This window comes from Solanum dulcamara, chromosome 1 (genome assembly GCF_947179165.1).
Source record: "Solanum dulcamara chromosome 1, daSolDulc1.2, whole genome shotgun sequence".
NCBI classification, from domain to species: Eukaryota; Viridiplantae; Streptophyta; class Magnoliopsida; order Solanales; family Solanaceae; genus Solanum; species Solanum dulcamara.
Window position 1 is genome coordinate 33,501,494 of NC_077237.1, and position 14,756 is coordinate 33,516,249.

General features: G+C 38.2%; 1 protein-coding gene and 1 pseudogene across 1 annotated transcript; one reads left to right on the forward strand and one right to left on the reverse strand.

The window, feature by feature from the left end:
- Window positions 1-842: 842 nt before the first annotated feature.
- On the forward strand, window positions 843-4,957 carry LOC129903634 (protein MODIFIED TRANSPORT TO THE VACUOLE 1). The gene is made up of 5 exons (XM_055979184.1): window positions 843-1,228; window positions 1,312-2,049; window positions 2,287-2,442; window positions 3,181-4,146; window positions 4,577-4,957. Exons 1-5 carry the CDS (start codon window positions 1,022-1,024, stop codon window positions 4,616-4,618), a joined length of 2,109 nt encoding a protein of 702 aa, XP_055835159.1. The 5' UTR covers window positions 843-1,021; the 3' UTR covers window positions 4,619-4,957.
- An 8,912-nt stretch (window positions 4,958-13,869) lies between these two features.
- On the reverse strand, window positions 13,870-13,989 carry LOC129904648 (5S ribosomal RNA; annotated as a pseudogene).
- Window positions 13,990-14,756: the final 767 nt, after the last annotated feature.

The window sequence follows — 14,756 nt, forward strand, 5'->3', positions numbered from 1 at the left end:
TCTATGCAAGTGAAATACAATGTATCCAGCTTGAAATTAGAACACATTATATATTAAAAGTCTCGCTACATATAGTAATCCACAGATTTTTGTCATCCTTTATGAAATTTTCTCTTTAATCTATATAATCTGAATTTATGGTCTTTTAATTTTAAAAAGGAGATAATTTTGGATAATTTTATTTTACGATAATGCTCCAAAAAAATTAGTATAATATACTAGCTAAATTGTTAATTTATTTAGAAACAAATTGATTAATTACCATGTATCAACATTTTTTACCCCATTTATATTATATATAAATATATGTTAATCTTAGTGTACTAATCATATTCTTCTAGTGTAATTCATTTCAAAATCCATTTTATTACGGATATAACAAAACTCTAATCAATTATGATAAAAACAAGTAAAATAAATGTTAAACGTATATAAGGTTTTGTTAGTCCAGTACTCCGGACTAAAAGACTACATAGAGGAAGCCCCTCAAATAAAAAAAATTGCACTAGTTGATTTTTATATCAATTAATTGTTATTATTTTTTTAAAAAAATTTTGGTGAAAAAATATTGTAATTAATTTTAAGAAATTGCAAGAATTGATTTAATATTTGATGAGGTTTTTATGCTTCTTTATGCTTTTTTTGAGCCGAGGGTCTTTCGGAAATAACCGTCCTACCTTGATAGAAGTAAGGTCTGCGTACACTTTACCTTTTTCAGATCTCACTGTGGGATTTCACTGGATTGTTGTTGTTGTTATGGCTTCTTTATTAAATATTACTTAAAATTAAAAAGAAATTTGATATTATATAATAATAAGAAGATGAGAAAAATCAACGCGAAAATGCAGGAGAAGGAAATAAAATTAATTAATAGTGTAGTAAAATGTTGTTATAAGAAAAAGGAAATTCGGTTTGGAAGAAAAATCAGCAGTTGGTGAAAAACCCTAAGTAGATTTGGATTTGCGGTGATCTGATCTGAATAGAATAAATAGATTAGTTGGATCGGTGAGGTTTGATAAGAATGGATTCAAGCAGGAGGGCGGTAGAGTCATATTGGAGGTCGCGGATGATCGATGGAGCGACCTCAGATGAGGAAAAAGTGACGCCTGTTTACAAATTGGAGGAGATTTGCGACTTGCTTAGATCCTCCCATTCCACTATTGTTAAAGAAGTCTCTGAATTCATCCTCAAACGTCTCCAACACAAATCCCCTATTATTAAGCAAAAGGTTGTTTCATTTCCTTAGCATAGATCCTTTTCTTTTTCCAGATCCTCTATTTAGCTTCTCTCACTCCTTTCTGCTTTATGCAGGCTCTCAGAGTCATCAAGTATGCAGTGGCAAAATCTGGTCCAGAATTCAGAAGGGAGATGCAAAGGAATTCAGTCGCTATACGCCAGTTAATTCACTACAAGGGCCAACCGGATCCTTTGAAGGGTGATTCACTCAATAAAGCAGTCCGTGAAATAGCACAGGAAGCATTATCTGCTCTTTTTTCTTCAGAAGAGAGTAAGCCTCCTCCCACTGAAACTCTTGGTGGTCGGATACAAGGCTTTGGTAATATCAGCTACGAAATAGCATCAGATGATAAGAGGTCTTTCCTCAGTGACGTTGTTGGTATAGGAAGTGCTACAATAAAACAAGGACTTAATACTCTTACACAATCTCCATCCCTGAAAAAGAATGACACTGGAAGTTACAGAAGTCCAAATCTTCAGAGGTCATTGACAACTGAAGCTGACTACACTGAGAGATATGAAGGGATTTCTTCTTACAATGACACTTCTCGGTTTTCAAGAAATGCTGCTTCTGGAAGTTGGACTCAAGATCTTCAACCATCTCAGACTGAAACAACCAATGCAGATTCAGGTTTGACTTCTGGTGAAAAGACCCGAGAAGAGAGGTTATTAGAAACTATTGCAACTTCTGGTGGAGTTCGTCTGCAGCCAACTCGGGATGCACTTCAGGTTTTCCTTCTGGAGGCATCAAAATTAGATGCCTTGGCTTTGACTCACGCCCTTGAGTCAAAACTGCGATCACCTTCATGGCAGGTTTGTCGTGATGCTATTCTGTTGCTTTGAATTTTCAGAAGTTTCTCTTCTACGTACAGATAGTCGCTATGGGAAGCATTTCATTGTAATTGATCTTCTTTATGTAGAAGCTTTAAACCTTATTTTTTCCGGCACTGGCATTGGCACTTAATCTCTTATTTGAACTGATAAACTGTGCTAATTAATGTTAATCTCGAAATAGTTCACATATTTTTACTTGGTCTTCTTTTTGGCCAGGTTCGTGTGAAAGCAATCTGTGTCCTCGAGGCTATCTTGAGGAAAAAAGATGATGCTCACTTTGGTACTATGACATCTTATTTCAATGAAAATAAAGATGTTGTGGTAAAATGCTCTGAATCTCCCCAAGCATCATTAAGAGAAAAAGCAAATAAAGTAAGATTTCCTTGATGAACACTCTGCATTTCTTTTTCCTCCTCAAATCCTCCAATAAAAATGAGAATCACACATACAAATATAAGTGCAAAGATTAATGTTTATAAAGAAAAAGACGATGGAGAGAGAGAGAGAGAGAGAGACTCCAATTTGCATTTATCACATGGTGTGGTAAATATTATGTGCACTTGAATTCTTCAAGGTTTTATAGGTACTTGCTTCTATGCTTTCTAGTTTCAGTTACAAAAATCTGTATACTTGATACTCGTATCTTTCACATATGTGGGCAACTATAACTTAAAGCTTGATTGTCATTGATCAGATATGTAACTTAGGTTATATAATCATAAGGTGGGTATGCTCTCAAATCTCTTTGTTCTGCTCAGAAAAAGCTAGAGAGAATGATACATAAAGATGTTCAGCCAGTGGAAGAATTAAAGCTAATGAGACGTAATTTATTTAACCAAAAAAATAAAAATGAAGGTAAAAGAGATGACTAGGAGAACGAAGTATTTCATTATCCTCCATGTCATGCACCATTGTGATTCTGACATCAGATCCATAAAGGTGTGAATTGTGGTATTTAAATAAGTTTCTTTCAGAGTTTGAGTTATACATCTCAGCTTCAGAAAGAAAAGGAGAAAAAACATCTAATGTGCATATCTTGGCATCTTGCAACAAATGTATGATTACATTATGTATCTTCCCTAGTTGAAGTCGTGTGATGAATATGGGCAGGTCTTAAGTCTTCTGAATGATGGACAAACAGCTGATTCTGTGGCTCATGTAGATAGGTCTGCAAATGCTTGTAACCCTGCTGTTCAGATGCCTGACTTGATAGACACAGATAATTCTGATTCTCCGTTTGGAGCAGATGATTTAGCAAATATGCAGAGTGGTGAAGGCATAAAAATTGCATCCACCTCTGCCATCCCTCTGATGAATGATCTATTTGATGACAGTTTGGGCAGCGGCCTTAGTTCCGTCCCGCAGAAAAATGATGATGACCCCTTTGCTGATGTTTCGTTCCACACCAGTAATGAGAAGGTGCCTGAAGCTGATCTCTTTTCTGGAATGACAGTTGACAAATCAGATGCTACTGAAATCCATTCGGCTAATAATAGAAATGGACCCAAACTGTTTGACATCTTTGGTCCCAGTGTTGAAGTTCCTCAGGAACCCAATCATTCTAGAAAGGAGGTTCCTAATTTAATGAATAGTCTCTCCTTGAATGGGAATGAGTCGTCAATGAAGCAGAATGGCAGCTCAGGGGCAACCCCCTATCAGAATATATTTCAAGAGTCCACTATTGCTCCTTGTCATCAGGCTTCTAATGATGCCTTGACCAGCATACTTTCCTCCCAGGCTGGTGGAGCAAATGCAAATCCCATGTTTCCTTTGGGTGCTATGCAGTATAATTTGCCTCCTGGCTTTGTGTTGAATCCATCGTTTGCTCCTCCGGCTCTAAACTATAATGCTATGGGAAACATTTTCGCTCAACAGCAACTCCTTGCAACACTTTCCAGTTACCAGCAATTAGGGAGCGTGCACCCATCCAGTAGTGCTAGTCATGCTGCTGATTCTGCTGAAGGTTATGGTTCAGCTCTCCCCGATGTCTTCAATGCTAGCATTTCTACTCAAACTCCTACTTCCTTGATGAACACTTCGAAGAAAGAAGATACGAAAGCATTTGATTTTATCTCGGTAAGTTTGGGCCTTGTGCACCTCCATTTTCTATTATTGCTTTGAATCTGCATTAAATTGCAACTGCCTTAATGTGCCCCTGAATTTAAAGGTTGCCATTGAAATTTATGCCTTTTTAATCTATTTTATGCCCACCCCCACCTCCAAAAAATAAAAAAGAAGTGGTCCTCCGCCTATATTCTTGTGGTGATATGGAAGTTCTCTGCATTTTATAATCCGCTATTCCTTTTCTTTTAATGTACTTAGATACCTCATTGTAGGGCTTCTCAGTATTTCATCTATCTTTGTCTATGTTGTGAGTAATAGTGTCTGTCAATTCTGATTGTGAACAGTAGGGTATCTTTCCCAAACTTGAGAAGACTAGACGACTTCATTTTAGGACTGTGACTCTAACTTTGTTCCCGTGGTGGATTCCCTGTGGTTTTTGCAGGATCATTTGGCTGCAGCTCGTGATCCAAAGAGGGTGATTTGAGTGGTAATCGCTTATAGCAAACCAGAATACGCTGCTTATAAGATGTAGCTATACACAATTTGAAGCAGGAATTTAATCTGTAAAGTTCCTTGACACAATTTGAAGCAGGAATTTAATCTGTAAAGTTCCTTTAGAAGCAGTGCTGTCAGTGTGAAAAAACCAAATATTTTTTTCCAATAATGAGTATTCTGCATGTGTTATGAAACAGTGTATCGTTGAGAATTAGCTTTACCTGATGAATGACGACCTTTGGAAATGGAGTTCTGCAGGGGTTTTAGGGCGTAGCATATTGTTATATTCTGAGATGACGGTAATTATTATTGGATGACGTTTGGACTTCGGTGCAGGCTTAAATATTTGGATTTGCACTTTTTGATTTTGCATCTCTCATATTTTTCTTATATTCCCTCTGTTCATTCTACTTTGTCATGGGTTTTTTAGCACCTTATAAAAAAGCATTAATTAAACGTGTAATTTGACTAAATTATCTTTACTATCTTTACTAAGTTCTTACAACTTGTGAGGTTAACATTTTTCTAAGAAAAAATACAATTTAAAAAATTCAAATTACATATCCAAACAAAATCTTTAACTTAATATCAATCTGATTTCATATCGTTTGTCCAAATAGACCCTTAGAGCTTTGATGCATTGCGGCCAACACTGCAATTGCAATCTGCACTCAACTATTACGGTTGCGGTATACTCTCAGCTTCTTTCTAGTTATTGACTTGGCGTCAATTTTTTGCTGCAATTTCACTTTATTATAGTCAATATTTGTTAAGTGCGGTCCACACAGGTCTTCTCTTTAGGCTTCAATTTCTTTAGCATTCAACTTGATTTCTTCACTTTTTGTAAGACCCCAGAAGATAAAAAGTCAGAATAAGGAAAAATTTCAAGAAAAAGGACAGTTTCTAATATTAAGAGTGGACCTACGAGTCGTAGAAACTCCTACGAGTCATAAGAGTGATTCGTAGGAATGACATCAAAGTGGGAAATTTGGTGAAGTTTGGAAGAAGATTTACGAATCGATTGACGACTCGTAGAAAATTTTACGACTTGTAGAAGTGGGTCGTAGGGACAGTGGTCTGATTTCTGCATAATACAAGCCTCAGTAATTTTACTATGACTCAACAGGATGAGTCGTAGACAAGTTTACGAGTCGTAGGAACAATCCATAGAAAAACTTTAGAGGCTCAGGTTTTCAGGTTTTGGGAGGAGTTACAGGACGAACTGGGTCTACAACCCATAGTACTTTCTAGGATTCGTAGACACGAGTTGTAGGTCCCTCTTGCCAGAATTTAATGAGGGTATTTTGGACATCTCCTATTCTCCTAACTCCTAAACTACGTAGTTTTAGATCATTTGGGGAACCTATAAGTACCTAAACCCTTTAATTTCAAGCCATTCATTCCCACTTCACCTCATACAATATTTTTCTCTTTAGAATTCTCTCCCAATTGATTAAGCTTTTTCTCCAAGTCAAGACTAGGGTTCAAGGATCTCCAAGTCAAGTCTCCTAATTCAAACTAAATTCTAGCTCTTTGATTAATCAGGTATGTGGGTAATTGATCCTAGGGTACTTTCACCCATGGAGACCAACCAATTGTCATCCTTTTGATAAATTAAAGTATGTATGAATTATGGATTTTATGATCTCTATTTCAATTGCATAAATTCTGATCCTATTTATGATTTGAATCTATTTTAATATAAAGTGATGATTATTACATTGAATTGAGGAGTTCTCTATAAATTTTTCTACATTTATTTTAGGGTTCATGGTATGAATTTTGGGTATTTTTAATTTTACTTTCAATTGATATTATCTTTATGAATTATGTATGGGTTGATAGCAAGTATATGATCATGCATGTTTTCAAGTTAATTTCATGATTTCCAAGTCAATTGATCATGTATTCATGTTTTACCCTAATTTCAATCAGAAGTTATGATCATAAATTTTCAGTATGAAAGCAAGTTTATGACAAGAGATAACTTAGGATCCTTAAATGGTGACCTAGGGACCTAATTCTATTTTTTATGCAAGCTTATGAAAGAAAATGGATGACTTAGGATCCTTAAATGGTGACCTAAGATCCTAATGATATCTCATATGAAGATATGATGTATGAAATTGAGCTATTATATGAATTTTGAACTTTATGAACAAGCTTATGAATATATGTGTAGCATGATTTATGATATATATTCCGTGGAATTTGAATTAGCACCAAATGAGGCTTGAGGTGGGGGCTCGACCTACGGGGCCCTTATATAAAGTCTCTTGTCTCATAACTTTGTGCCACCGTAGGTTTGCCTTATGGCCTAGCTAGTTGATAAACATATAGCACATATTCATGATCCACCTAGCGAGGTAGAGTTCTTCCTTGGAAAGTAGGGCTCTCTTTCCCCCAATATATGGGTAGACATTGGGATTCCATGATATAGCTCACATGATCTTATTGTCGGTTACAGTTCTATTCCACATATGTATACTCTCTTTTTGTGCTCTTAATGATTTCACTTATGCTTTGAAATGCTTTGATCAACTATGGTTTTCTCATGACTCTACTTATCATCTTATATAGCATGCACGTTATTTGATCATTGAATCTTATGTTTTATATTGCATAGCATACCCACATACTTAGAACATTCAAACATACTAATGCATAGTTTTGCCTACATTATATCATAAGGTAGGAATTGATGAGTACATCCGCCCTCCACGTGGTTAGAGTTGAGTTCCTACTTCCTCTATTGGTGAGTCCTTATTTGTCGAGGTCCGAATTATGGTTTCTTCCTTTCATTTTAAAGACTTTGGTTATGTCACATTGAGGGTGAGCTAGAGACATATCTTAGCCCCCGTCCATATTGACTATGGAGAGGCTTGTTGGACACAAATGTAGAAGTCTATGTTGTCTTAATTCTTTCTAGTTTATGCTATGTCTATTGGACTTTTATGAGTTTCTGCTTATTTTTTACATTATATATGCATATGATTTGTTAAGAGGCTAGGTTAGGGTTTCTTTGAGAATCCTAATCGTCGTGTCATTGCTAGGCCCTAGTCCGGATCGTGACAAATTTCGTAGCAAAGCACAAGATTTTAAGAGTGTCTTAGGGAGTCCAACATGCCGCGTCAATGTTACACCCCATACTTTTGTACCTTGGAACGCATTCTTAAGTCTCTTGAAAGGTTCTTCAGTCTCTTGAAAGGCTCTTAAGTTTCTTGGAAGGATCGTAAGCCTCTTAAGTTTCTTAAGGCTTTCTAAAGTTTCTTAAAGCTTCTTAAGCCTTCTTAAGAACTCTTAAGCTTCTTAAGAGTTACCATGTGAGCCGGATAATATATAACGCTACCAAACAACTCTAAGGAAGGGGGAATGAGATACCCCATAATAGAGAAGATGGGGAATAGAGTTGTAAAAATTCGGAAGACGTTGAAGACTAAATAATGAGTCGTAGGACTCGGCTTACTTATGTAATCTACCAACTTGGAAATCTTACATGCTTAAGTTACTCAAGTACATACCAAGATTACTTAGCAAGGATTACATAAGTTCGTAAAGTAAGACGAAATTATGAATCCACGAGGGAGAAAAGAGGGTGCCATGTGGCAGCTGCTGGAGTAAGGGGGATGGGCCCCCACATGCCACGTGGCAACCCATGGTTGGAGGTGTGGTGCGTTGGTCCTATAAGGGCTTGACACGTGTCAACACTTAGGGGTTGACTCGTGTCACCCCTAAAAGTGGCCTATATATATATATATATATATGTTTTATGACTTTAGTTCATACTTATCCTCTAGTCATTCTTATCAAGAGACTTCTAGAGACAAAAAGAAGAGAAGAGAAATCTAGAACAAGAGAGAGGAGAAATCTTAAACTTGAGAAAGAGAGCCACGGATTTGGAGCTAAAAAAGGGTAAGTTCTCCGATTTTATTTCGTAAATTAATTATCTAGGGTATACCATGGTGGTATGAAGGTGTTATTATTATAAGTTTATGGTTTGGAGAAAACCCAAAACATTAGCAAGCAGCCACAAGGTTGTGGGCGCGCTAAGGGAACTTCCGAGGCAAGTTTCGACGCGTTTGATGATTTTCGGGCAAGGTAAGGGTTTCCCTTTCAAATTGGAGTTTATAATGTTTCTATATGGTATATTAAATGTCTTAAACAAGGTTAGAAGTGGAAAATTGCATAAGGATGATTGACGTTAGGAACAAACTAAATTGAAGTCGTCGTAGTTAGATCGAAGTCGAGTAGTGTGTTGCGATTGTGGTGCTGTGGTTGAAGCTGGTTGGATGGCGTATTTCAGGGATGGAAAGTGTTCTAAAAGGGGTGTGGGTACTTCTGGTTGCATCCACATGACCCTCCATTTCGTATTGTTAAAGGTTTTGCGAAATAAAGATTAAAAACTCTATTCTGATATAGTAGCTTCGGGCGAGTTGTTTGGAGTTTGTATTATATAATGTTGAAGTAATTTACTTGTGTATATGCTGTTGGGTTTTGTTTTTGGTATGGTTGTTTACACGTGGCCGAGTTAAAATCTCGGAGATGTTAAAGTTATAGGAGAAATGCTGCCTGATTTTCGATAACTTCGGAATTAGTAACAAACTAGTCGAGGGTATTGGATAAGGAAACGATTCCTATGGGTACTTGGTTGTAGAGTTTGAAATTGCAAAGTGAAAGGTTATTAACCTTAGTATTACTCTCATGTTAATAGGTCAAGGAGATAACGAGGTGAGCTGGGTTACAGTTAATCCACAAAAGGTATGTGAAGCTTACCCTTTCTTTCTTTCTTTCTTTTGGCATGTCTTAGCCTTAAGTTATATATATACGAAACTTGGAGTCATTCTATTCATAAAGCTCTGAGTATGAGTCAAGACCCTTGTTTACTTTTGTATGTTAGAACTCCTGCACTAAGTGGACTCATCGCCTTTCAAGTCTTCTGTAGGATGAAGAGTAGTACATATAAGGCCTATCTCCTTCTTTCATTGAAATTGCTTGAGGTAAGTGAAATGATGTCTGATATGAGTTTAGAGGTAATTCTATTTATAGGTTCCGGATATAATTCGTGACTCATAGTCACTTTTGAATACTAAGGATCCTAAAGTAGTTAAATTACTACTCTCGAGCCATCTATATGTTGAATAGTAAGTGGAGATATAAGCTCCTATTCTAAAAGGCTCTGAGAGGATAAATGTCTCTGATTGCATAAACTGTATCTCTGATTGCATAAGCTATATGTCTGATTGCATAAGTTGTGTCTTTGATTTCATAAATTGTGTGGCATTATCTTGGTACACGCCTATGGTTCATGAGGCCCTAATTGATGTAATCCCTAATAACATCTAAAGGGTACCTAGGAGAATTACTTTCCTGGTCTTCAAGTGACGGTTCACTTGACTATTTTATTGAGTATCAGGAGATGATATAGTTGCATATGGTTTCTTACTACTCTACTTGTGCATATGATAACCCTTCTTTCACCGAGTCCCACGTGGGGCCGGGCCTATTATCATATGCAGCTTTACTACTTCTTTCACCGAGTCCTGGGCTGGATGCGATATGATACCATGATGTGATGGGTGATGCCACGTACGAGGAGGGGATACTATATATGGTGATATGATGATATGACGATATAACGCTGCGACAATGATACGAGTATTCACCGCATTCCAGGCCGGATAAAATATGATGATTATGACACCGAGTCCCATAATGGGCTGGGTACAGTATATGGTGATATAAGGAAGGAACATCGAGTCCCTCACTAGAGGTCTAGGTACGATATGTATATATACGATATGGGTATGCTATAGATGTACCCTACTCTCTTCACCGAGTCCCTCACTAAAAGAATGGATATCGTAAGTAGGCATGGATGTGTAAATATAATGATACATTTGTGACACCGAACCCCATAATGGGCTAGATATATTATGATATATATATACAATGAGGTTATGCCATGTACGATGGTATGATACCATATATGATGACACGATAAAGTGATATATATGATGAAAAGAGATGATGATATGATATTATGATGAAAATGATTTTACTACAGAAGATGCAGGCACAGTAATGGGTTAATTGTTATACTTGTCCCCTACATCCCTGTTCCAACTTTAATATCGTTATGGTGTTTTATGCTTACATACTCAGTACATATTTTGTACTGACCCCCCTCTCTTCGGGGGGCTGCGTTTCATGCTCGCAGGTCCAGACACGTGACTTGAGGATCCACCAGCTTAGGATTCCACCTAGCAGATTTAAGAAGAGCTCCATCATGTCGGAGCGTAGCTTTTGGTATCGATCATTGATGTATATATTTGTATGTTCAAGGGTACGGTAGGGGCCCTGTCCCGCCTTATGTTTCTGTTTCTTTTTACTCTTAGAGGTCTGTAGTCATGTATGTGGTTGTATATGTATGTGTGAACAATTGTGCCTATATGTTACGATAGCCTCGTTGGCATAATATATATTGTTTTTCCTGTTGGCACGCTATGACTCAAATAGGAGACAGGTTTCCTTATAGTTAGCAAGGGCACACGCGAGTGTCTAGTTTGGGCACCCATCACGGCCTATGGGGTTGGATTGTGACAAAAGTGGTATCAGAGTGGTCCTTCCTTGGAATGTCTACAGACCATGTCTAGTAGGGTCTTATTTATCGGTGTGTGGTGTACCACATCTATAAATAGGAGGCTACAGGACATTTAGGGTGTTACCTTTCTCTCTTGTCTTACATCGTGTGATAGAGCTATGTTATTAGGATAATCCCTCACTGACATACTATTGTATCTACAACAATGCCATCAAAGAAAGCAGCAACTACCCAGAAGTGCAAGTCAGTAGCGGATGGAACAAGTCAGATCCTGGGAGTTATTAGGGCTCGTGCCCAGTCTATACTGGGAATTGTGCTCTAGTCGGTGAGTTGCACTATGCTGCCACCTACAGAGGAACTTAGAGCAGCAGTAGCTGTGGGCCCTAAGACCCTAGTGCGTAAGCCTCTAGTCCCACAACTAGGGCCAAAAGATGGGGCGATGAGGGATGCAGTTTAACTATTGACCAGGTTAATGGAAGAACAGGTTCAAAGGCATAGGCTGGGATTAGGAGGCGGTACAGTGAGCTACAGCCCGATAAAGATTATGGCAGAGGCCAGCATAAGAAGGCTAGAATGGCTGGTGATTTGGGGGAGTTTCAAGGTAGACAACCTTACCAGTATAGTATACCCTTCCCAGCCAGCCTGGAGGGTACCCTCTTAATTCCCAGGTGGAATATTTGATAACACGGGATGTCCAGGAGTCGGTCCGAGCTCCAGGGTTTCAAGTGCACCAATAAGCAAAGGGTTGCATCAGTCGAAGCCACCTTTACCTCAATGTCCTGGCTGTGGTAAGGCACATTTTGGGAAATGCCGTCTTGCTACAGGTGCTTGTTTCACCTGTGGCCGTCAAGGCCATTTTGTGAGAGAGTGTCCATTTAAAAGTAGATGGAAGGGTGCAACTCAACCTACTGGATCAGCTGTTGGAGTTTCTTCTTCATTGGCTACACGCCCTATGAAGTAGGGTATGCATACCTCAGTAGGCCGTAGTGGAGACCATGGCGGACTTCCTCCGGATCAGGAGGCATCATCAAACATAGTTACAGGTATACTATTAATCTTCTCCCAAGATGTGTATGCATTGATAGATCCAGACCCCACTATATTATGTATATATCTCCTTTTGTTGCCAATATTTGGTGCCCTGTGTGGATGTGATAGACTATGATATGCATATATATGTTGGCCCTGTGAAGCATTGTAGGTATTTCTTGAGTGTAGGTTTGGGATAGTAAGGAATATAGAGAAAACTCTGCTGATTTTTTTTGGAGATAGAAAAAGAATGAGATATATAGTTGTAACATATCTTGAGAGATCGTATTCACGGTAACAATAACGATAAAAGCACATGAAGTAGAGAAGGGTATTGTGTATATGTACCTCCACTTTGGAAAATAGTGGGATCCCTCAAAGATAGGGAATAGAAATTGCAAAACAACTGAGGCATTGTGAAATTATCAAAGGAACAAGTGGTATCCATTGGAAAAAAATGTGTGATAAACAAAACATAAGACACGTGTCATCAGAGTATAAGTGCACCGAATAAAGAACCAGACACGATTATAAGCACTAGTGACGTACTGGTTGGGATGAATGAAATGTGGCTTCGGCTAAACTACTACATTAGTTATATGACTCGAGTACTCGTACTTGGACTAGATTGGGTACTAGTTATTGAGAATTCTGAGCACCCCATGGTTATATTAAGGTTTCTTACAGGGGCAACCTAAAGTATAGATGAGCTAACAGAAGGTGTAGACATGGTGGAGTATGTCAAATGTATTGGAACAGAATCATATGCATATGAATAGTTGAAAATAAACAGAGGATGACATGGGTACACCCTAAAGGGGGGAAGTGGACAAGAGAAATACAAGCGTGAGAGGAAATCAACTGACATTGTCACATGTTGATAGGACTGCTTAAATTTCAAGCGAGATCCCATACTGGCACGAGTTAGCAAGAGCTCAAGGCCAATAATAAATAAATAGAAGCTGCGGTATCTGAGATCGTGTGAAGAATCATGGGTTCCTACAAAAAGGGGTGAATATGATAAGAGAGTAGGACTGAGAAAACTAAGGGCCGCGAAAAGGGTAGTAGGTCCATGTTTGAGTAAAGATTAAGATATGGCAATAGCATCATTGGTCGCTGATATCGTGATGTACAAGTAGCAAGGAGAATAGAAAATCTCCTACGGTAGGAAATGAGGAGACCAAGGAGTACATAAAGGAAGAAAAGAAAGAAGTAGGACAAAATAACGTTAGCACGAGCAAGTCCTAGTGTGAAGTTGATATGTAAAGCAAGACGGGCTAGGAGACGAAAAGACTGCGTTTACCTCATACCAATGGTATAAGAGTAGTTGTGCAACCTACGAATAGTTATATACAACATAAGACCAAGCGGAGGAGTACATGATGAAAAACAATTATGATATTTTGGAGACGTTACAGAGGAATACGAAGAGAAGTTAAATCAAATGGCTAAAAAGGACACAGTCATGGTTGAATTAAAGATCTACCCTGACACCTGTTGTAAGAGAGAAGAAGAGAGGGCAAGGCAAAATATGGAGACTAGCGAGAAGACGCTAAGGTAAATCTTGGGCTAAGATGAGTGACTTCACACATTATTGCAAGGATGGAAATGGAATGTGACATGAGGACTTCCCGAGAGGGTCACCCATCCTAGTAGTACTCTCGTCCAAGCATGTTTAATTTTAGAATTCTGGTGGGATCTGGTGCGTTAGTGCTGTTATGATCACACGAGATGGGAAAATTCGAGCTAGCGGCGAAGCAACGACATGAGATTATGTACCTAGAGTGTTATAAGTTATGATAAGGGAATTGTAAAAGAGCTTAAGCAAAACAAGCAGAATTAGCCGATTACTAACAGATGGTGCACTTGTATGCCACAGTTCTTCAATATAATACCAGTTAATAATAAGGCAAACCACGGAACAACTATATAGGTCATTGTGAGGGGACTTCAGCACAACTTGGTAGCTAACTCTGATGGGCAAAAAGAAAAACCCAAAAGGCGAGGGTACCAGTTGATGTCATCTAAAGAAGACAAGAAGTAATATACGAGGTCAATATTCCACAATATGACCTTGGCTACAAGACTCACTTTGCACTCCCTAGACAGATAATTCTATATGGAATATTATCCGCAGATTAATAATATCAGCCCATGTTTCTTCAATCAAGGACTATCTGTCCAGTCGAGATTATGTAACATTATAGGTTAAGAGGGTGGTGAGACTTTACGGAGTTCCCATAACAATTGTCCCAGACAAAGGAGTCCAAGTTACAGTTAACTACTTAACTACCGAAGATCAGTCCGCGAAGAGATTGGGAAGAAAGATAGGTCTTCGTACACCATTTTACCCTCAGACTGATGGACAGACTAAGATTGGTAGCTACACAATAGATGATATGTTGCAGGCCTATACAGTTGACCCTAAAGGTAACACAAATAATTGCCTACCACCTATTAAGTGTACTTACAATATTAACTATCATTCCAGTATCTA

What these genes read in the sequence shown, in the direction of transcription:
- LOC129903634 (XM_055979184.1), top strand. Translation starts at nt 1,022, where the DNA reads ATGGATTCAAGCAGGAGGGCGGTAGAGTCATATTGGAGGTCGCGGATG. An exon ending in CCCCTATTATTAAGCAAAAG is followed by an intron (nt 1,229 to 1,311) that starts GTTGTTTCATTT and finishes TGCTTTATGCAG; the next exon opens with GCTCTCAGAGTCATCAAGTA. An exon ending in TAAGAGAAAAAGCAAATAAA is followed by an intron (nt 2,443 to 3,180) that starts GTAAGATTTCCT and finishes GAATATGGGCAG; the next exon opens with GTCTTAAGTCTTCTGAATGA.